The 24,270-nt window shown below is 40.3% G+C and overlaps 3 protein-coding genes across 3 annotated transcripts; 2 read left to right on the plus strand and 1 right to left on the minus strand.

Moving 5' to 3' along the window:
• The first annotated feature begins 596 nt into the window (after positions 1 to 596).
• On the plus strand, positions 597 to 4,583 carry lrrc3ca (leucine rich repeat containing 3Ca). The gene is made up of 2 exons (XM_079577543.1): positions 597 to 938; positions 3,378 to 4,583. The coding sequence occupies exon 2, from the start codon at positions 3,447 to 3,449 to the stop codon at positions 4,233 to 4,235; it is 789 nt and encodes a 262-aa protein (XP_079433669.1). The 5' UTR covers positions 597 to 938; positions 3,378 to 3,446; the 3' UTR covers positions 4,236 to 4,583.
• Positions 4,584 to 9,225: 4,642 nt separating this feature from the next.
• csf3a (colony stimulating factor 3 (granulocyte) a) lies at positions 9,226 to 11,285 on the plus strand. The gene is made up of 5 exons (XM_079577796.1): positions 9,226 to 9,260; positions 9,640 to 9,806; positions 10,034 to 10,141; positions 10,565 to 10,705; positions 10,786 to 11,285. The coding sequence occupies exons 1-5, from the start codon at positions 9,245 to 9,247 to the stop codon at positions 10,975 to 10,977; spliced, it is 624 nt and encodes a 207-aa protein (XP_079433922.1). The 5' UTR covers positions 9,226 to 9,244; the 3' UTR covers positions 10,978 to 11,285.
• Positions 11,286 to 11,846: 561 nt separating this feature from the next.
• Positions 11,847 to 19,382, minus strand: med24 (mediator complex subunit 24). Its single transcript, XM_079577895.1, has 26 exons — positions 19,290 to 19,382; positions 18,963 to 19,115; positions 18,807 to 18,889; positions 18,605 to 18,643; positions 18,467 to 18,540; positions 18,141 to 18,364; positions 17,957 to 18,068; positions 17,731 to 17,881; positions 17,527 to 17,640; positions 17,403 to 17,456; positions 17,233 to 17,315; positions 17,065 to 17,151; positions 16,868 to 16,979; positions 16,646 to 16,788; positions 16,528 to 16,565; positions 16,366 to 16,448; positions 16,077 to 16,255; positions 15,801 to 15,900; positions 15,336 to 15,511; positions 14,996 to 15,260; positions 14,300 to 14,481; positions 14,127 to 14,220; positions 13,891 to 13,990; positions 13,262 to 13,342; positions 12,293 to 12,441; positions 11,847 to 11,994 (listed from the first exon to the last, which is right to left on the minus strand). The coding sequence occupies exons 2-26, from the start codon at positions 19,090 to 19,092 to the stop codon at positions 11,878 to 11,880; spliced, it is 2,970 nt and encodes a 989-aa protein (XP_079434021.1). The 5' UTR covers positions 19,093 to 19,115; positions 19,290 to 19,382; the 3' UTR covers positions 11,847 to 11,877.
• Positions 19,383 to 24,270: the final 4,888 nt, after the last annotated feature.

Consider the following 24,270-nt stretch of genomic DNA (forward strand, 5'->3'; position numbering starts at 1 on the left):
AGGCTCCGGGAGTGTAGTGTATATAAGATCTTCCTGTGTGCAGGCATTTTCAGCTCTGAGGTCTGAACCATTTTCAAACCAGTTAATTAGCAGCAACAGGTCAGCAACTGGAAAAAAAAACAGAAAAGCAAAGCAAATACACAAAAACAAAATGTAAGGATAGAAGTAAAACAGTGCTTTGCCACTTTATAAAGTATCTGCCATAAAGAAATATGGGCACAAGTACTGAGGGACTTCAGAAGCTACTGGCAGTCACATGGTTAGAGCTTCAATAGTAAATTTACAAAGGCATTCAATTCCATTGTCTTTTTGTTTGTTTTTGTTTTGTTTTGTTTTTTAAAAAGTACTCATAGCATTGTTAAACAGCTGTGCAACTGAATGGTACTAAATGCACTGGTGCTATTTAAAGAGCTGATCAAATGATATGAAAATGTATTGATAATATTTCTACATGCCCTGTCTTTCTTAATCATATCCACTTATTGAGCGTCGCAGTCTGTGCGTAAAATCAATTGCGCTCACGCTGCTGCGGGGCCATTTTAAACTTTGCTTACATATAAATGTTTTATGCCCTTGAGTCGGGGACATACCAGTCAGCCAGTCACTGACAGTGTTCCACTCGCGCTGCATCTCTTCCTTTTATCAGTTGGAGCTGGCTTTTTCCTCTCTGGTTTTCTGGTTGCGTTGGAAACTAAAAAAGCTGCGCGTACAGAGGGGGAGTCCTGAACTGTACAAGCATTTCCCGTGGCACGTTCCATCCACCCAGAGATCGGCGCGACTCCTGGGGAATAAGTTTGAAAGGCTGCCAGGGAGAGCAACATATGGAAGTAAAGCGTCTTAGCCCACCGAGGAAATGTTATACATTTGAGGAATATTAACAGTTTCATTGATGCGGGGACTGCTCTCAACATGAAAAGGCGAAGAGGAGCACAAAACACGTGAGTGATCCAAACCTTAGAATTAACTTAGCTTTAGCAACAGCTTTATCATTTTTAAACCGGTGGTGGATCGAGAAACAGTAGTGCGCATCTTCAAGAGATAAGACAAACTTAGCCCGGGTATCCATTCCAATGAGGCATCGTCTCCATCTCTTGTCCTTTCAGGGTATTTTTCCACCTGGTAACATCACTACTTCGTCTTTCATTAATGTTTAAAATAGTCAGGAAATGTTCTAGTATACTAGTAATGCTACACTGCCAATGAAGATGAATCATAGGTAACCCATACCGTTTACGCACATTACATTTCTAATACAATTACCTTCGGAAAAAATAGAGGTCTTCATTTGCACTGGACATGGGCCAAGCACAGGCAGCATTACGATCAGAGGAACCGCAGAGAAGTAATGGAGATTGGGCTGCGCGCGCTGAGAGGCCGCATATGTTTTACAGTTACTTGTCACAAATGATTTTATCATCCCGGACTGTAACTCAATAAGCAGGCCAGCTCAGGAGGCCTGACGGACCATGCAATTTCACACGCTATACTGGCTACATGATTGCTGTAGAATTAAGCCTGTTGTAGCCTAGTTTTTCATTCAGATGACTACACTCTTTATGGAATAAAAAGGAAGATTAACATCCTTCAAATGCACTTTAAGCTGCTATGTGGCTCAAGATCAAGAATAAACAGTTACACTTTATTTTACACTGCACTTGATACATTGTACCGAACTAAATGTATTACTATGTAATGTGCTTTGTAGCAATCTCTGATAACTTGAACCTATGTAGCACATACACAACGGAATAATGTGTATTAGTACTTTGGAGGAACATATTGTAATAAGTCAAAGAGCCGTAGGGTTAGGGTTAGAAATAGGGTCTCATGTCTTATTACATTATGTTCCTCCAAACTTCAAATACATATTATTCCATTGTGCATCCTATGTAACCCAAAGGTACAAGTTATTACAGATTGTTATAGCACATTACATTGCACTAAATTTGGCAGGTATCAAGGTAGCATGAAATAAAGTGTCACCAAATAAACTTATTTGGACAAGGGCTCAACAATTCCATTGTGAGATAGAGCTCAATTGTTTGTTTGTTTTTAACCCCGACTGTACTCTCAAAATGTCTCTAGTTTTGCCTCAAATTTTTAAAAAAAAAGAAAAAACGTTGAGTTAAACCTCCTAACACACTTTTGTTACTGTATTAATTCTTCATCATGTGTGCCTTCCTTTTACTGGCTGTCTTCTGTGTAGTTTCTGTGAGTTGTCACTGTCATTTAACCTCTGATTAAAAGCACCATTTTTATTTTCTTGTTCATTTGCAATGTTGATGTGCTTCTCCTTTATGTCTCACAGAAAAATACCTGTCAGACGGTTGGTAGCTTTACTTGCAGACTCACTTTGACTTAGAATGAACTTAGCTGGAAGCCCAAGTCTCTTTGGATCGCCTTTGATGCACTGATGCACGTTTCACTTCAATGGAAGGTTCAGTATACAACTGCAGAGGTCTGATAACACAAGACTTGGCTCATGCCAACCTCTGTTGAATTGGACTCCATTGCCATTATTGGGGTTACCCGCCAGGCATGTCCTTAGTGGTAACAACAAGCATTATTAGTCATGTCCGGTTTGACAAATCATTACCCCCCCTTTCTTTAACATGCATTCCTATTACACTTCGGCCTCTACCCTCCAAAGTCATGTGATACTGGCACTAACTTAAGAGATCGGTTTCATTTTTTAATCTTGGTAAGTGGATCTTGCTCAGCCTAGGGTCATTTTGGAGGGAATTAAGGAGTCTTGTTAACCTGCGGTCTGTTTCCTGTTCCATTGTTTTGATGCTTTTTCATTTTTAAAACCCTATTAAGTTGACATCTCATGTGAAAATGTGTCCAAATTGGCTGTGTAAAAGCCAAAGTGCATCTTATTAGTTTTTGCAATTTGGTGAGTGATATGTGCAGGGCATACTGTTTTTTTCAGATTATAATGATAGCTATAATGATAGTGAATAAAAGTTTCTGTTACTGGGGGAGGGTTGTTTGATGAGCACAGGAGTGTGTTATACTGCTGGTATCAAATCACTGTAAATACCCCTGAAACAGTGTTGTATCATAGAAATGTCAATTATAAAGGAGGCACACACAGAGACAGCAAAGGATTTTCCAGCTTGTTTATTGTGCTGCTGCAGAGGGGCTGTTTGATCTTATGACTTATCCTCAAACACAGAGCTGTGATTCTCGCCACAAACATGATGAAACGAGCATGAAAGGAGTCAAAGCAGGCTGCACATACTGTAATTCCCTTATATGTTTTATTATGTAATACTGTAGGTTCTAAAGAACACCCCTATATACTGAATTGATGTAATATGATGTACCTTGTGCTTTCCCACAGCTCAAATAACTGTATATGCTTTGTGCCTCAGAAAGAAGAGTTACTGGGGAGGCTGATGTGACACACTGTGGTCCTGGTTGGAGCATGCCTGTGGTGCGCCATGGCATTGTTAGCGGGCTGGATCCTGCGCCATTCTGTTGTCATGTGTTTACTGCTGCACAGCCTGGTGCTCATGAGCTTCTGCTTTCACCACGCTGCCACCAGTTGCTCCAAGAGTTGCTACTGCTCTGAGAGTGAGACCAACGGCAAAACGGTTCGCTGTAGCAATCTGCAGCTCACTGAGCTCCCCCAAGACCTACCCAATGACACCAGAAGAATGTACCTGGACTATAATGCTTTAAAGAAAATCCCAATGAACGCTTTTGCTGCTCTTCCACATTTAGTTGAACTGGATCTCTCTCACAATGAGTTAACACAGCTTGAACCAGGGGCTTTCCGAGGACTGGGATCATTACAATTTCTTGATCTTTCATCCAACAAGTTAGTGAATTTTAACGCTGAGCCCTTTGATGGCCTCCGGGCTCGTGCCAACCTCACCAACAATCCGTGGCACTGTGACTGTAACATGCAGATGGCCCTGCTGCGGGTCGACCTGGAGCCTGCCTCTCTCACAGGCATTGTGTGCCACACTTCAGAGCCAGAGGAAATCGGGGTGAACGGACTGGCCTTCCTCCTGTCAGACATAGACCTCTGTGTTCTGATGAAGAGGACTACAGATGTGGCCATGTTGGTCGTCATGTTTGGGTGGTTCACTATGGTTATCTCTTATCTGGTTTATTACGTCAGAGCGAATCAGGAGGATGCCCGCCGACACTTAGAATATCTAAAGTCATTGCCCAGCAGGCAGGGCAAGTCCGAAGAGTCTTCCACCATTAGTACTGTAGTATAGCACCCACAAATCGTTGTGTTTTGGATGCTCAAAGCCAAGGTGGCAGAAAGAAGGCAGATGCAACCCAGAGCCAATGAATGATTCATGTGTCAGAGGCCCATTAAGTGTAGTGTTGGCTTCAGCTGGCCTTGTCTCCGCATCATAGGGGTCAAAGCAGCAGGACGTCTTGGTGTACTTCAAATATAGAAATATCAATACTAATTACCCAGCGGTGCACGTGCCTTGACACTTGTCTCTCTTCTTAACACATGCTATTGAAACAGCCACGTGAAACTGAAAAGGTAAACACTACCATATAATCATCCTCAGACTGTTAAAGTATTTGTTCATACAGTACTTAATATTCTCCGAATCATACACAGTAAAATGTTCATCAAGACTAACGTGTGGTTTCTTCTTGGTGCCATTGCATACATCTAATTACATGACACAGAAATCTTGATGTTTCAATGTATCAGTTACAGTTTGATAATGACAAGCACAATGACGATGTCAAATGGATGACAGAGCACTGTGTTATCTTGCCTTTATTCTCATGTACTTACAGTATCATAGATCCAAAGCTCGTGACAATTAAATAATGGGGGTAGAAGAGAAAGATAAGAGAATGACTCTCTTCCTGCTGATTCACTCAGCGCAAAATGAATTTCAAAAATGAATTCATTATGTTTAACAATAGACTGTGTGAGTTGTGCCAATGTAAGAATTGTCCTCAATAAACAAGACTATTATGTCAGCTTGGTATTGAAATATTACACACAACTCAAAAGTATTAGTGTTTCTAGCAGTTCACTCTGTATGAGTCGGACATACGGTGGGTTTCCTTTGGATTTTTTTGGCTTAAAAAGAATAAACCATACTTTTTGTACAAAATACAAGGTGTGCACCAGCCACCATCAGGTCCAGGAAATGTTGAATTTCTTACAAAAACAATAAAATGATGGGGAAAAAACAGTTGTCAAAATGAACAAGTTTATAGAATGCTACACTGAAACTTCAGGGCTCTCCTTCTTCTCTGCATTTGAGTTAATTTGCTTTGAAGATTTGAAGAAATCTGCCTCATTGATGCACAAAGCTAAATGAATTTTATACAGAGATAATTGAGTCAGACGGGGAGCACTTTGTCTTTTTGCTGTCGGTGAGGTAAGAATAACCCTGCACCTGCTGAATAATGAAATCTGATGTTTCAAGATGTGGAAAAAGAATTGTCAACAAGGGTATCCCTGTCTCAGACACAAATGTCTCACCAGCAAGGCAGGACTGCTTAATAATGCATAACAACAGTTGAAAGAAAAGTCTGGGAATGCACTCGTCATGTTTGTTTGACCCACTTCTTATTTGGGAAGGATGCCACAGGGGATCATCAGCCATGATCTGTGCTGCTCTTGGAGACAAACAACTTTCCAGACGCATGTTTTGTTCCTACATTGCACTGATGCAGGGGCTAAATGTGACCAAGACTTTAATGGTGGTAAATAACAACTTGCTTTTATATATTATTGGCCTGTAGTCCCCAATAGGGACCGGTACAAGAGAAGAAGAAAAAACATATTTTGCACAAATCTTTATGTTCGAAAACAAACCAAAGATCTATTCAAAACATTTGCCCTTTTGTATTAATTCTTATTCATGTGTAAGAATCATATGATTGCCATACGGGTCTTATGAAGCGGGTTGCAATCATTTTTAATATTCCACTGTGGCCTGATACCGGGCCCACAGGTTGGGGACCTCTGCTTTGGGCTGTGATAGTGTCGATTGTAACTCCTGCGAAAAGTAGCCAGTCATCTCAAGGATGTAACGCACACGGTAAGCTCATTTTCCTCCCTTTTCGCCTCGACCTCTGAAACGGTAACGAGACTCTCCACTACAACACCGCAGAGACATTAATAACGCGTCACAAACAACACAAATGTTGTTCTTTCGGCTCATGTGCGTTCCTTTTGTTCACCTGGATGTACGACAGTGGTGTGTGCATGGCCGGAGCGAGGGTATTCTGGTAACCCAACGCCTCGGTTCCCCTGCGCGCACAAATGTCGCTGAGGTTAATTTAAATTTCAGAGCAGCTCGCTTTGCCCTGCCCGCTACCTTAGACACGTTACACTGGTGTGAGCATTACAAGTGCGGGGTAATGGGACACAAAGTGGGGGATAAGGTGACGCATCCAATCCCACAGAGCGACGCGCGCTTTGGGTTAGGTTGCATGAAGCTCCTCGATCACCCGAGGGACTATTTATTTAAAAAAACAAAAACAAAAAACATATCATATAGTCACAACAATAATACAGTTAACCTTTTAGAATACTTTGAGTTCACTTTCATAGTTGCATCTGATGTAAAACTCTGACTCTGTCTTGTCTCTGAGAAGAAAGGAAGACAGAAATTGCCTAAATAGCGCCCTCTGTTGTTCAAGCAAATCAGATCACAGAGGCCGCGCTATAATTTAAGCGTTTTACAACTTGAATTTATAGCTTTTATTTTTATTGTATTCTGTTGAGCCAGTGAAACATTCCTGGAGTGATAGCTGCAACATCATTTGGAGAATAAACCCTAGAATCATATTTATATATATATATATATATATATATATATATATATATATATATATATATATATATATATATTTTTTTTTTTTTTTTTTAATTAGCATGCCATGTGGCTACATTCACCGATGGTCTCTCAATTAGGCGACTCTTGAACCACGCATTTTGCTTTAGGCTAATGAATGCTTCTATGCTCGTTTTGATTGTTGTTGTTATTTGCCATTTTCAGTATAAAAACAACATTAGAAAAAAATGTGACAATGAGCTTAAAGTGCATTGTCAATGTATATAAAAGGACATTATAGGACATAAAAACAAACAAACAAATGCCACATAAGAAACGTAGTGTTTTGTTTAGAGTCATCACAGCTTGTTGAAAGAAACTGTTTGAATGGCGTTCAGTAGAACATTTGAGAGAGCGATACCTTTTCCCTTTTCTCAAAATGGCCCTAGCAGGGTGACCTGATGCGTCATTAACCATTTGTAAAGCTTGATTCAAGAATCTAGCTTTATGTGCGGCCTCCAGGAGGAACAAAGTGCAGCCAATGGTCCTGCTGGCTGAGCAAACCACTTTGTTCAAAGTCTTCTTCTCTTTCAGAGTGAGATTATCAAACCACACAGTAATACAACTGGTAAGAACCCTCTCAATTACGCAATAGTTGAAAAGAATCTTAGCATATTGAGTAAATTCTAGGCAATATTAGTAGTATTAGAGCTTCAATTCAAGTCATGAAAGAGTCACGCCCAAGAATTTACATTTCTCAGCAATCTGCACATCAGAATCATGGTTAGTAACAGGCAACTGATTCCTATTGTAACAAAAATCAATAAAAAGTTTACATTTTTTTGAAGTCTTTTCGTTACTCCACCTAACAACATTTTCCACCTTCTCACAATAATGACGTTGATCGTTTGAACTGATAAGCCCAATGATGGTTGTATCTGGCTTGTTTGATTATTTCCATGTGATGCTACATAGTCATGAATATACAATGTGAAAAGCAAGGGGCTCAAAATACACCCCTGCGGAGAACCAGTACTAACATACAGCTCATCAGAAATACAACCACTGATTTAGACCCTTTGTGGTCGACAAGTCAGAAAAACAAAACAAAAAAAGCATTTACAAATGGAATGATCAAGTCCAAGGCATTTGAGTTTGTATGTGAGCTTTGTGTCAGTCCCAAACGGTGTCCCGAGGAAAGACATCTTGAGTTTAACATGGCACAAAGGCAAATCCCTGCGCTAGGCATTGTTGGGATGACGATGACCACAGAGGAGTTGAAATCATATGAAAGCCTGGAAGGAACTTTGACATACTTTCACGTCTTTCCACTCTCTAGGAAAACCTCTCTGACAAAGACTGATGCAAGTAGTGACGCACATCCTTCAATCTCATGAGTCTTTGAAGCAAGACAAAACGGGAAGAAAAAGTTGAGAGAATGTTGTAACATTACGTAATCTGTTGGGATTAAGGGCCAGAACATGTCCCTACAGAACCCCTCATGCCCTGACTTGTCCAAGCGCCACCACTCTGTAACAATATGCTGGGCCACATGGGTCATTGATGGACCTTCTTAAAATGTCTTTCTTTTGTGCGATCTATTGGAGCACATGCAGGGTGTGGAATTAGATAAGATCACATTGGACCTGCTACACACAGACACAACACAGGCAATGGGGGCACGTTTTTGGAGTAATAAATAATTCCTTATGTTTGCAGACTTAGCTGTAGTTTTAGAAAGATCCACTCGATGGTGCTGCTGACACTTCCCACATACTGTACTGTACTGTAGCGCATTGAGTTGCCTTGTGTACGAAATTTGACTGTAGCTATTCTCAGTCTTTATTTTCTGTGTTGTATAAAGTTATGAAGGCCGGTTTGATCATTATGTGGCTATTTCAGATTGTAATGGCTGTAAGATTTTTTTTAAAATTTCCAATCTCTTTATTTAAGCAAGGCTCTCCGGTCATTGTAACTTCCCAACATCACAAGAGGAGAAAACCAGGGCTTCCTCACACAAATACACAGATAGTAGTAACAGGGTATGTAGACACTTTCAATTTCCACAAAGCTGTCAAAGGAAATGCCTGCTTCCTTTGGACCCAGACTCATTTGAGCCTACGTCTTGTTACACTAAAATGAAAGTCTGGCTTCCTTAAACACCAGTTATTACTACATATTACTACCCCATTTTAATAGGGATGTAATGTTTTCTTAGAACAAAAAAAAAAGTACATTACTCAGCTTTTTGTCAATAGCAGCTGAATATTCAAAAGTGATTTGTACATGTCATTCATTTTCGCAGGAAACATTTGTGGTCAAATGAGTGGTTTCATGGGAAATCCCAAATTTACACCAACCGTGTGCTATATATACTCTGAGACAGGAGTGTAAGTGTCACTATAAATGGTGGAAAGCCTCCAGTCAGATCAATAGTTAAAGACATTCCCCTGACAGAGGTCATGAACATCCTGATTGGTGAGTACTGCTTCTCTCTGTGTCCTCCTCCTCTTCTGGGACATAGGACACCTTGATTACCCTTTGGACAACTTTGAGACCTCTTTTTATAAAGCCGTATATTTAGCCAAGCCTTTCCACATTTGGATAGTTTTATTATTAGGTTTTACTTTACAAGCAATACTCTCATCTTCAGCACTCCAGCTATTTTGGCCTGAAGGGAAACATGCCCAGTGCTGCCGCTCTCAATCTGACTTCCTCGTGCACACACATACACACACACAGAGGGGAGAGAGAGGCTGGCTTTGTTCTGCCTCTCCCACATGACCACTGCAGCTCTATCCGGCGGCTCTGCTCCGATGCGTCTTTGTTGATGTGCCTCTTGTTGTTTTGGTTGCAGTGTGCGCAAGCGTCCTCTCCTTCATGGCCACAATGACCCACAGTGCGCCTCTCCGGGAAGTTGTTGACCAGGAGCAATTTCAGGATTTAGTGCAAAAGAGCCACAGTTTAATACAGAAGATCCTGCTATCCATCCCAGGCGTGCACAATTCTTCTATTGAATTGAAGGTAAGGATTTGAATGCATGTGCTGCATGTGATATCACAGGCATTTGTCCCTATAAAGAAAGGAAATACAGTGACGTGATTTATCATGTAAAGAAAGCAGTATAGTTTTGGTCTGTACAGTATGAAGAACAATGTGCCTCTATTGTGATGTACATCCAGATTATGTAAAAAGATCCTCACAAGCCAAATGGTAATCCCTCAGTGACATCTTGTTTTGTCTCATCCCAGACTTTGCAGCTTAAATCTCCAGACAATTCAAAGATGGTCATAATGGCCTCCAACATTGGCATCCCACAAGCCCCTGTCCTCAGCGCTGTATCAGAAAACTGCACTCTGGTAAGTACCATGCATCTCCATCACTTGCTTTCAGGGTACGTCCTGGGATTTCCATGTACATTGGAAGACATTTTTATGCTAGTAATGGTTATTTGAAAGTAAAGTACTTACATATTAATTCTACAAAGGCTATGCTGACAGATGGAAGCACTTGTTGGAGCCGTACATGCATCTTACTTTAGCTTACAAGGCTTTTATCATGTGTTTCTGCTCAAAGCCACAGGTACTGAATGAAAGTGAAAGTTCTGATGATTACATGTAGCCAGAGGCAGCCTTGTACTTGAAGAAATTAATGTACATAGTACTGTTATTCAAGTTGATAATATTGAAAAGGTTGTCCAAGCTAATTTTACAGTGAAATGCATGGATGAAATAACTACATTTGTACCTCAAAGGTCTAACTTAATGCTTTTGCCCTGACAGGAAACCAGCCTAAGTAAAATGACTGAGGGTCTGCAGTTGCATCGGGAACTGCTGAATGTTGTCTTGCCTAAACTCAAGAACAATGAGAAAATGATGGAGCTGTCCAATGATGTCAGAGACCTGGATCTGCTAATTCAGAAGGTACACATCATTTATGTAACTAAACATCTAAAAGCAGGCTGAAGGCTCCAGCATGTTCTCACTGAATGTTGGTGTTGCAGATGCTGAAACTAATCCAGACATCAACCCCGTCTGCTCCCACGTACAAGCCTGTGGCATTGCGTCTCCCTGGGGAGTATGACATTCAGGTAGCCGCTCACTTAACCCTGTGGCAGCTGCAGGCTTTTGGGCAAGATGTGGTGAAGTGCCTCCGCAGCATGGAGCCGAGCGACGAAGAGGAGCCCGACAGCTGATACACTTATTTCACTGGATGTTTTTAACGCTTGTTTTGTTTTTGGTACTGTGTCATATTTATGCGGAATATTTATTTTTTATACTAAAATATTTATATTTATTTATTAATATATTTATTTAGGATATCTTTCAGATATACTGCAGCTTTGGCAAATTGTGTTTTAACAAAGTCCAGCTGTTGTGTCATTTATTTACAGTGTTTAATAATACATATTTTGAGTGTCAAACTGAATAGTGAGTGCTGCTCTCAATAATTGCTCCTATGTCTAACTGCTTGCCAAATATCCCCCCCCCCCATTTCTGTTGCTATCTGTCAATGAAAGCAACAATCGATAACAATCTTTTAAAAACCTAACTATTTTGTGGAACTTATAATAATGTACTGAATAGCTAATATTTAATTAATTTAACACTATGACACTGTGTATATTTTTGTATGAAATGGAAAATAAAATACAGTGACTTTAATCTCTCTCTGATCTGTTGTGAGTCATTAAACACCTGTTTCTCACATGTAGGATGATGATGAGGATGATGCATGACTAGGAACATTTCTGAAATTCAGAGAAGACAGAAGTGCAACTGCCGTCCAACAGTTAAACCACATGAAAGGCAGAGGATGTGTTGTAACCTTATGACGACCTGCGGTATAAGAGGATGGCACCATTTGTGTTCCGTCATACTGGCCAGTAACATGTGATCGGTCATCTGACTGTGACGTCATTAAAAGAGTCCAGGTTAAAATGAAAGTTAAAAAACATGCTTCTAATAATACCTCTTTATACTGGAAACAGAACCATTGATGGGTCAATACATTTTTATTAAAAACAAAACAAAAACAGTTTTCTGTAGAAAAGAAGGGAAAAAAACAATTTTAAACAACAAAAACAAGTTACTCTTCACAAGGCGGAGATGGCTTTGGCAGCTACTCTTCTCCCCAGCGGCAAAGTCAAGTCTGTGATGGCCAGGACAACTTTGGGTTTAGCGAGGGCAGGCAGCTTCACCAGCTCTGAAACCTGGGCATGTGGGCAGAAAAGGCAATATAATAAACAATATACAGATTCATTGGGTATTCTACATTTATTAAGAAAAAAAGCTCTGATAAGGCAGCTGAATTCAGCCGTAAAAAGAGGGAAGAAAAGAAGAAACCGTAAATTGAAGCCAACATTTCCCAGAACACTTGCTCATGCACATCAGTAACAGTCTCTAAGCCCAGTGGGAGATTTAACCAAGTTGGGCCAGCCCTTCTTATCGCTTGTCTTGTAATATTTCCATGTTTCCTATCTGTTTGCCTTGGCCTGTTCTTCTGCTCACCATAGTGAAGGGCATGAACTGCAGAATGCTCCCACGACTTCCTTGTTCCAGGCATTGCACGCACTCCTCAACAAAACTCTGCACAAACTGGGTGTGGGGCCCAGCCATCTTTGAGCCGAGGATTGATGAGATAAGGAGGAAAAGGTTGGCTGTGGGCATACAAAAGCATTGGCAACATTTAAGGACAGTAATAGATGCCTTCTTGAAGACAAATGACAGTCATATAATGGTGAAATTGTATATTGAATATATTTCATTGTAAGAGATTGTTTCATAACACATTGTAAAAGACATTATAATGAAGTGTGCTTAGCTTCCTCAGCGCTAACTATACTAGCGTTTTAGAAAAATATGATTTAATCTCCCCACAACTGTATATATATGTATTAATGAAAATAATAATAATAATAACACTTGCATTGCGCTTTACAAGCCTGTATTACCAAGTTTCTCAAAGCGCTACACTGTCGTCATTATTCATTCACTCCATACTCAGTGATGGTAAGCTACTGTTGTAGCCACAGCTGCCCTGGGGTAAACTGACGGAAGAGAGGCTACCAGTTTGTGCCATCGGCCCCTCCGACCACTCTGTCATATTTCAGATGTCTTATGAATGTAATTGAAAATATTTAATTTATTGTCATCTATTTATACATCAACTAAACTTAAAGTGGTCAAACCCATGTAGAAAAGGTGAACTTTTCATCATTATTTTTAGTACTAAACATTTAAATAAAATGGACCCCCGTTTAAACCAGAAACTAATACTATTGATGATTGATTTCAGGATTTCTTGGATTGGGTACAGGCCTAGGTTACAGCCAAGCTACAGTTCATGTCCCAAACCATTATAGTTAATTATAGGCTGAAGAAGACAACATTAAGCAAGGGAATGTACAGCCACTGTGTGATTGGGATCGACTCTTCACAGATCAGTTTGAACAGATTTGCCACATTCCTACGGCTTACCCAGGACTCTGTTCAGGGGGTCTCTCATGTTCACTGTGTGGAGCTGTGAAGCAGACAGTGAAGTGCTCATGGAGCGATCGCCTGCATCACAGAAACAAAGGCAACATTTGAATAAGTAAAGGAAGTGTACAACAGAGATCATTTTCAGTAGTTATTAGGACCTACATTAGTTTTAGCTTTAAGATATTGTACAACATAATGGGAGAGTCTACACACTGGGCAATTTTTACTTGAAATCAAAACTAAAATCTGACAGTGTCCATACCATACCAACTTTGTTTATAAAGCACTTTAAACACTTTGCAACTTGTCCAAAGTGCACAAAAGTACACAAAAAACACAAAATGAATAGGCAAAAGAAAAGTGACTTAAAAACAAGCAGAGACTGAGCCTGTCTAATCTCACACAGATGAATCCTGTTTAAAATGGTCAAAATCACCTGACCCTGGAGCAAGTTAATACCTGCCAGACATTTTACAACACAAAAATGGTACTTGTCTTTGCTTGTAGCTAGAGCTCACTGTGAAAAGTAGATTTACTGTAGGTATTTGCATAATCCACAGCTCAGGCAAATTACTAATGGTCACGAGGTTAAAAAACGGGCAGATAACAAGTTTTTTTCAACTGACCTGGACTGGAAAGTGCTACAGGTTCGTCTTCATTGGAGCTGAGCAAACGCATGAGTTTAGACGGCTGTGTGTCATCCAAAGGAAACAGGCTGTTGTAATCCTGTGATTCAAGCAAATATTATTCTGCAGTTCATCCTTGTCAATAACAGTGAAAGGAAACTGATTTTTCATGCTCAAAGATTTAAGAAGAATAGGAAATCTGAGTAACAGTTTAGGCAGTTTTGACCTTTCATTACCTCAATATCCTCCCTCTGTCTCTTGCGTTGGCGAGCTGATAATGGGCCTTTATGGTGGGAAGAGAATGAGCTGAGAGCGCACCACACAGCCAGCCTAATGCGTGAGAAAACAAAACATTAAACCACTGTGCAAATGATACCGACTTATAGTGAGCATTGCGTTAGCGTCATACTTCGCCAGCGCCTTCCCTGGTGGGTCAGTCAGGCTGTGCCAGTGGGCCGAGTCTGTGAGCATGTTGGGAAGAATAGTACCAAGCAGAGTCAGTGTGATCTGCTGCGTGTCCAGACAGAAGATGCTGTAGAGGAGCTCCACCACTCGATTGGCCCACTCCTGACGAGTCTCCTTCAGAAGCTCCTACAAACGCAACACTTTTTAATGTTCCTTGTTCTGGTACATTAGATTCAGAAAATCGGGGCAAGTGAACATTTGTAGATGATTGTTATCCTGTGGTCACAGGTGTTAAAACATCATCATAGAACTGCAACATCAGTGATTAAAGATTCGGGTGGATTATCTATTGCATGACAAGGTAAGTGATTCAAACGCTCTCAGTTTTTGGAATACTAGAGAAAATGTACATGCTTATATATCCTTTAATCAATAAAAAAAATACATTTAGTGTATAAAATGTAATGCAATTCTAATAATCGTTTGCATGTGTGTTTGAGGAAACAAACCAGTCAAAACAATACTAAAAGTTCAAACACAAAAGAATGAAACTAAAAAATGCCACGAGTCTGACCCTGTGAAGCTGTGGATCATAATGTGGAAACGGATGTGTGGGAGGCTACATGTACCAGCATGATAGCGGTTATTTTAAGCATTACTGCAGTGAGAAACATGATATCACAAAAAGAAACAGACCAACCTTAACTAAATTATTGGTGAACCAGAAAACCCCTCCCATGTTCAGAAGACTCTCAAACAGATGCAGCGCCCGACTGTCTACCCATCCTTTCCGTAAGACTGCCTGGAACTGTTGACTCAAAGCTGTGTGGATTGGCTCCTTGGTTGGGAGCAGGTTCCGGTATGGGATGGGTTCATGCCCTTCCAGTGGGGGGCGCACTGTGGCTCCTGTCTGCTGAAAGATGTCTGCGCACATGTGCTCCATGATAGAACTCATGATTATGACACTGGTGTGAAGGATAAAGACAGATTTTAAAATAGTACGATAATAGTAATAAAAATAGTCTATGGCTGTGCTGTACCGTTCATTGTAAAACTGTAGTGTATTTTCGGCGTACAGAGGCGTCACAAGTTGTCGAATCATAGTCTGTGGCTTCTCCCGTTCATCCCTCCCCAGCATTCGGACGTGAGCCACCAGCCACGCAACAGCACAGATAGCCATACTGCATACTTTACCTTTGATGTTATCAGTGATCTTCTACACTCACACAGATATGGGGTAAAAAGGAGAAAAACAAGAAGGATGTACAAACAAAAAAAACACTTCCACATTGTGTGACTTGAACCAGTACATGATAAAGAGAAAGTGGAAATAATGACACAATGCATCCTTCTGTATTTCTGGGATGTCACAAACACTACAGTATGACTGATCATTTTCCAAAGAAGATGTCACTCTTGAGTAACGTGGTGTGATGTGTAGAAACTGGTGCAATAATTATCTTGGAAACGACTAAAACATTCATACAAACATCCTATTCCGTTACCTGCACAGCCTCCACTGAAAGCACGCCATTCTCCCAGGCATTCAGCACTTCCAAGATGGCTGCCGGAGTGATGAGACAGATTTCATGCCATTTGACTTGACTGTAAACGAAACAAAGGGGATTGTCCCACAAAATAAGGTAACGTTTAGCAGAATAAGAAGCTTTACTGTCACTGAACTTTCCCATGTAAAGGCAAATGATAATACCCTTGTTACTACTATTATGCGCTAACAGTTCTTATGGCCAAAGTGAAAAAATATTGACAGTTGCACTTACACTAGCTTCATTTCTGAGGAGTTGTTGAGAAGTGTGACCAGGCTCTCCACTTTACCAGGCTCTGGTCGGAAGCAAGGGTGATCTGGGTTTAGGATTTTGCCTTCTTCTGGCATACACGTCTGCAGCCACGTTTCAAAGAAAGGCGTCTCTCCAGAAGGGCTAGGGTCTGATAATATTACCTGAAAATGGACAGAATGATAGAATGTATAGAAGTAACCATAACAATAACAATAACAATAATAATAATAATTGTGTTTATCATCAGGGGAAAAATGTGAGGGCGACAAACCTCTGACCCATATGTCTGCACCACATGACATAGCATGAGGAAAGAGATGTCAAACAGAAGTGCTCGCACAGATGCTGACTTTGCTGTGGAGAAAGGGATGAGCGTTTTTGTGTATTCTAAACAAGAACCAAGGAAACGCATACATAGGAAGATGACACTCACATCCTTCACCGGTAATGTGTTTCGGGAACTCGTTCAGTCTGACGGCAATGCGTAGGAAAACACAATCATTGAACCGAACTGAGGCTGCAGTTACATTTCCTATGACGGGTGAACTTACTTGATAAACTTTCGGGCAAAAGATTTGAGTTTCCCAGTGGCTGCAGCCGCGGCGAGAAGCAAGTCGAGGCTCTTGCCAGACAACATGTGGCCTAGGACCCCAAGAAGGCCCTCAGGAGACTTGGAGTGGTCCGCGTCCACAGTCTATCAAAAAAAACATAAATACAAAATATTAGTGGATTGTATGAATGTTCTATTACTTCATATTGGTTTGCAGTTTCACCTTTAGAATATTTGTCACTGTGGGCTCTGCTCTCAGGATGAGGCCTGGGTTGGGTTGGATGTTCGCATTTTCTGCAGTTTTGAGCTTTGGGGCAAATTCCCGGTCCTCCGTCCTAAATCATGAGTAGAGGAAAAGGGGGTGGTATTACATAGAAGACGCACAGTAATAATAAGAAAAGGGAACTAAAAAAAAAGTACCTTTTTGATGTTAAATTGACAGTATTTGCTTCTGACAATAGCACAAGCTTATGGCATTCCTGAAGCAGCATGCCAAGGCAGTCACAGCTACGGAGTTGAACATCCAGTTAATTAATCATTATCTAAAATTGTTGAATAAAAGTGAAAAAGATAATCTGGTGGACGCACTTGCATCGTTGATCAGCTTTGTCCAGCAGTGGTGTAAGCTTCAGCAAATACTCAAATGCAATGTTAACATCATCCATAAAGTCCTGCCGGAAAACATTTAGAAGCTGATTAAATGTTAAATATAATGCAAACTTCCTAGAAATCTCTTTCCATTTAGTGTAGCATTTCACCTGTCCTTTGTCACCCGACGGGTACTTCTTTAGTCTCAGCAAAACTTGTGGAATCTAGAAATCATATTACATTATATTATCACAGTAGAACAGTAGTAAAGAAAGTTGATTCAAACGGAAATACTTTAAGGAATGTGAAAGCTGTCCATTTGAGCTCCTCTGTGCCCTCTGGTGACTCGATGAGGCCAGTGAAGCAGGCTTTCCAAATTTCCAAAACAAACAGAGGTGTGGGTATTTGCTGCACACACGCAGATTACAAATATTACACATAACAGGTTCACGTGTCAAGCTGTGAATGTAAAAAAAAGTGTGTATCTCTATAATGTACCTGCATACGCTTAATCATCATGAGCTGCTCCACCAGAGGCTGTATTTCGCCCGTCAGGTTCATGGTCCCTTCCAGCATAACAAAGGCGTGAACCGAAGGAAAGGATACGTTTACTGGAGGGTCTGACTGTTCTGACAACATCTGTGGGACACTATGGGAGTACACAGTAGAGATTCATATTTTATATTAACAGTGTGTCATGGGTGATTACTAAACAGTATCTCACCTTTTCACAAGAGCCAAACTTTCTTCAATTTTAGTCTTTAATGCCTGGTTAGAAACACTGCTGAGGCTTTCGGTCACTTTCAGCACAGCCTGCTCCACATTGCTCCAAGAATCTGTGAAAAGGTGTTCAGTTTGGAAACACACATTATTATGAAAAAAGTATGTAATAATCATTTAACTCTTACTTTGTTCCTCTAGCCGGGCAATGTGTACAAGAGCTCTGTTCTTGGTGCTGTTCATAAGGGTATAGAGTCTTTCCTGACATGCTCTTAAACTGGCTTCTGTACTTGCTGATGGGCCGAACTCCCGAAGCTTCTCACAGTAAAAAGCGCAGCCCTGTAGAAGCCAGACGACTACACCCTGCAGGGTCCGACACAGACCAATGCATTCCTCAGCTTTGCCGTGACAGCTTCGGGAGTTATGGAAACAACAAAAGCAAAATGAAATCACTTAAGAATCAAAGACAATAAACAGCTTTCAAACAGACATATTTCTGAACAGCGTTCTCTACCTGAGGCGATGGCAGAACATGTCCATTATTTCCAACAAAGACTTAACACAAAGTTCCCGAGAGAAATCATCAAACTAACAAAAAAAGAAGAGATCACTTTAGAATTCCAGTAGAATCGATAATCATTAAGTAACTCACCTTACTAATAGCAGCAAGCACACTGGAATAAGACACCATCTACAATGACAGATTAAATGTTATTTGTCTGAAATCTGAAGGATATTAGCAGTGTAGGGCAAAACATAATTTTGATCTAAATGTGCAATAGAAATTAAGATCATATATTATTGATTAAATGTGCTGCCCTGCTGTATAGCTGTCTGCCATTGATGATCATTACCTGGGAGCTTATGGCATACTTGAGGTATGACAGAATGAGAGGATTTGGAGATGGGCCAATCATTGCCTGCTCCATCAAGGCCTCTGGGATAAACAAAACCACGTTAGTTCCCACATAAATCACCCAAGCAAAACCACGGTACTTCATATCTCTAACCTGCTAAGTTTAGGTAGTCCCATGTCGCTCCTTTAGGGAAGTTTTTCTTTATGTTTATTGCCCACTGGTAGTCACTCCAGCGCTCCTTCCAAGCCTGCAGGATGGCTTGCTTCAGATTGACCACCTTCATCTTGGGGGCTATAAAAAGTCACGCTAATAATCAACACAAGAGTGATGAGTTCTTCTTCTAATCCAAGTAATAATTGTCATTCATCAGCGCGTCACGTTAGCCGTTAGCGTCTTGTGGTATCAAAATATTGTTACGGACATTAACTGAAAATATGAAGTGCATGCATTAAAGCAAACATTAGATTTATTCGCGTTTACCTGGCAAACGTTGTGATTTTCCGTATTATTTAGGTCAAATTTCAGAGATAGTTCGCTTCACAACAATGCCATGAGCGCCATCTTGAATCTGAATAACCAGCGCGTTGATTGGTTGACATTAGTTCACTCCGTGTATCGCCGCACCTGATTGGCTGCACAGGATCATAAAGCCAGCGCAGTTTACTAGTTTCACCACAAGATGTCGCACTTTATTCATTTTTAGCTTAGTTCTCAAGGCTCGCGTCACTTTTCAGGTACTGTACATCGCTCAAGAAGCATTGTGGGCACTGCTCAACATTAGGTTCAGTATAAACGTTGATATTCCAATTTCCTCATCAAAAAATGTTTAGCACATTTTTTTTCTTTAACATGTTAGCCAACAAACCAACCCTAGTTAAAAGAAAGAGAACACGTGTTTTGTAAGCTATTACCAGTAAGAAAAATAATACTCCATGGAATAATGCTACAATGCGATCATAAAGATGTAGTGCATATCAATGAAAATCACAAGTTTACAATCGTATTTTAATTGTCTTTCTAAACATTAAAGTACTACAATTTTATTTATGTTAAACTGATAATGTGTGCTGCGGGCCCATTGAAAAAGTTGAAAAATCTCAGGCGAAACCCGACTCTTTTTGTTCCAGGTTAGAAGCAAAATGAATCCACTTCTGCATCTTCAGAGACAAAGACCATCATTCTGTCCTCGGACACTGGAGACACAAATCGGGGTTGTGCAAGGTCTCTGCCCTGAGAAAGATTCCAAAAAGATGACCCATGCGTGCAAGCAAAGGCAGAGGTAGGATTGAGACTGGGTGGTATGCCAAGTTGTCTGTGAGTTTGAAAGGGTATATGGGGAGAGCGAGCTTTCCCCTTCTATTCAAAGGTGCATTAGTGCAGGGCTGACAGATGTGAGTGTACCCCTGGGGAGTCCAGAGAGACTACCTGTTCCCATGACTTCACTGACAAGGATTTGCTGACTCGTATTATTGTTGTCAGAAAGATTATATTTTCATAACTGTGACTGTGTTCGTTTAGGTCAAGAGGATTAGGTCAAAGTTACAGCACAGATCTCCCTAAAGCTGGCTTTGAAGGTCATCGTCGGAGACAAAGCTGAAAAGTTAACTGCTGCAAAAATTACATAATGAATGGATGTGCCATGTTGTATTATCCAGACCAGGCAACTGTGGTGCCACTGCTGATAAGTGGACATCTTCAGGCGGTTTATTTTTTATATTGTAGGTTATTTAGATTTAATTCATGTTTTTAATCAATCAAATAATCAACCAATCAATTGTTTTGTATAGCCCAATATCACAACAGGAGTTTCCTCACAGGGCTGCACAGACATAATCCAGGCAAACAAAATGTCCAACAGAGGTAATGTCCAAATAAGCAGTGATCAGCAGACGAGTTAAGACATGTAGACAGTTTAGACACACGATTTAGACACAATTTTGTCCAAACTAGATCTAATTTGACACTTTTGAGACTCTGTTCAGTCCTGATTTGATCTTGAGCTAGGCCTGTTGGTACGTGGAAGGTCAAATATATAACAGTTGGTACTTGTTCTGATAAGTTTGAAAACTCCAGGTTCAGGCTAAATCTCTTAATATTTATCTTAAATCTATCTTAAAAGCCCATAGCGACATAACTTTCTGCTCTTTAGTACGTGTGGGCCCTTTGGGCTCACAAAAGTAATTACCAAGGGTTGAAAGCCAGGAAATGAGAGCATCCCTTGATGTTCCACCCATGAATCTGAACAGACACAAAACAGCTGCTGCAACTGTATAATGTACCTCATAACACACTAGCTGTCATGTTTTTACCTTTTTTGTTTTTTTGTTTGAATATTTACAATGTTTAAACCGACATGTTCTGTTTGACTTTGCAATTTGTAAAGGATATATTAAGAATTGTAATTGTTCTCTTTAACTCCTCCAGCTGCTCCGGACCAAACCGAGCTGAGGATCTGGATCTGGAGGATCTGGAAATCTGTATGTTAACCTTAAGTTACCCTCGTAATATTACATTTATATTGCAATATCATCCATGATCCCAAACAATCCAGAGTTGGCAAAATGCCTAGAACCAATATAATGTCAGTGATGAGGGAGAATATAGGGTCTTGTAACATGGCATTGTGTAACGTTGTTCTCAAGCTGTGGTAATTGGGCAACTATAAGTGGTATGAAAGAGTCATCTTCATTTATTTATTTATTTTAGATTGTACATTTGACCTTTTTATTACAAATAGTTTAATGTATGCTTTAGTAATTCATTTAAGTTTGGTGTTTTCTGATCTAGACGTAGTTTACACCAGTTTTGACGTAATCTAGGGTAATTTTGGTCTACTTTGAGGGTGAAATATTTTATGAGGTGATGTGAAAGGTTTGAAAACCACTGGACTTTGCCATCAGTCATGTGTCACAAGTGTCATAAGTGTGGCACAACCACACTGCCCTTACCTCCCTGTGAATCAGTGATGCTGCTTCAATAAACTTTTGCTCACAGATAATGGATGCACTGGTGGGCTCTTGGCTGGTTACACTAGATGACGAGCGTGGGTAGTAACATAGCGCCAATGTGTTCTTTTTATTTGAACAAAATACTGTATGAAACATTTAAATCCTACTCCTTTGAATGGTCCTGTCAGTGCACAGCTTTGATCAATGAAAGGAAACTGGAAAACTATATATTTGATATATATATATTTGATTGTCTTATATAACTGTCTATCCTCCAGGGACACATATTCTGCTAATTGTAGTGTTCATCAATAATCAATAATAAATGCCTTTGATCGATCAGCGTTAGACTATAGGACTTCATAGGGACATATTAAGTGGTAAAATGTTGGTGACTGATCTTCAAGTGCCAGTGCTTGACACTTAAGAGCTTATTATAGCCCCCTCAGCACAATGTCTCCTGATTTGACTGTCATAAAGACTTCAGTCCACACAGACTTCATTATAACCAGGCTTTATGTCCTGGGCTGGACTGTACTTGCAACCTCCTCTAAAAATGACAAACAAATATCAAGCTCACCATTCTAAAGTAGGACTGTTCAATAATGCAAAAATGATAATCGCAATTCTTAAAGTTAAAGTGTAAGTTTGCAAAGTGAGGAGAGAGAGAGTCAAATTCCTTCCTCCTCTTATCCAGAAAGCACTTCTTAGTTTGCAAAAGGAGGAGAGCAGGAACAGTAGCGCTAATTTCATTGGTCAAAGTGGTATCCCGTCGATTATGATTCGTTGCTGAAAGCAGCAAAGGGAAGGACTTAAAAAAAATGCTATTATTTAATAATACTTTTGTTACCTCAAATTTCAGACCCAGGTGGTCAATTATACACAATCTATTCAATTTGTAAAACATTGAAACTTCCAGACTTTTACTTTAATAGTGAGAGATTGAGCACTGTGCAAAAGCCCAATGTTACTAGGACATGAAATTGGATAGAGCCGGTCCTGCACGGGACACTGTGCGAAGTGGCTTGAGCTGCTGTACATTTCTGTCAGTGAAAAAGAGATTCTCTTATATTTTTGTTTTTACAGCGTGTAGCGTGTAATAAAGTCTGTGACGCCTCTCGGCTCACCTGCTTGTGAGGAGCGCATCAAATCCAGAGCACTTTGGTGAGTTTGACGTCATTTGAACAGAGAGTAAAGGCCTCAGCTGGCCTCATCAACAGCTGTGTGGTCTTGTGCAGACGAGACGTTCCCAAAGGAAACTGTGGTTTAGCTTTTGTTGCGGAATTTATATTTAATATCATTATAACATCCCAAAGAATCATATGTATTTCTGTTCTTTGCCGCGCTGCACACCATGTGTTCGTGTGTGTTCAGCCACTGGGTTACATGGCAACCACCTCCATATGGTAATTAATTAGTGAGAAGGGGGATGCTGGAGTGTTTGTCATTTGATTCAATTCTATCGTCTAAGTTCAGAGAGAAGCTGCCCAGTGCCCTATTGCAACTCCTGTTTCCATTTAAAGAATTGCAGTTACATCTCTTGATAGCTGAACATACTTGCATCATATAGTACTGGATTGGGATATGTTACATAACTGAAGTTGGCGAGAGTTTTCTGTCTCACCCCTGTGATCTCAGTGTCACTTTGTGTAGATACCTAGCCTCTGAACTCAGCACAACCAGTGGCCTTGATCCTTCATCTGCCCCTCACGGTGAGCTCAGCACTGCAGCTTCCACCTTTAAACAGACATACTCATTCAGCCTCCTCAGACTGTGTTGCTACAATCACTCCTTTCAGGTCAAGGTTGTGTTTCTTTGTTTCAGAGCTAAGAGCAGTCTGCACTAAATCCTCATATTGTCCCTCATTGATGCGATGACCGGCCTTGGCTTTAGAGCAGCAAAGTGTTCGAGGCATTAATTGATGCAGCTACTTGAGTAATTGGCGGTGGCCTGGGAGTCTTTTTGCAGAGGTGACATGAATAGTGACCCAGGCCTCAGGATGATGCATGACCACAGCTCCTCTGATCACATGATAAATTATGTTTGGCCTAAAGGGACTGCAGTTATTTTACGCATTCGCTCGTACTGGTGAGACGTGTATGTTTAGCTATTGTTAATAACAAACAACAACAACAATATGCTTTAATAGTTCTTTATTTGATCAATGTAAATGAGAAACAAAAGCCCAGCAGACATTGTTCATAGGAAGACTTCTACTGAGGTCAAAAGTTATTCCAATCATCCCTTTAAGAGAAATATGTGCTGTTTAAAATATCTGTGCTAAAGTGTTTACATCTCTCCTCACCAATAATGACTTGATTAAAATGTGCATTCATACTCATCTATCAAAAATGGACTTTGTATAAAAATAAGCTGTTCCCCCTGCGCCTTCGTTCATTTAAAATCTGCGTACTCTAGAAACATCTGATAGGCATATATATATATATATGTATATATATATATATATATATATATATATATATATATATATATATATATATATATATATATAT

This window comes from Gobius niger (genome assembly GCF_951799975.1).
Source record: "Gobius niger genome assembly, chromosome: 19".
NCBI lineage: Eukaryota > Metazoa > Chordata > Actinopteri > Gobiiformes > Gobiidae > Gobius > Gobius niger.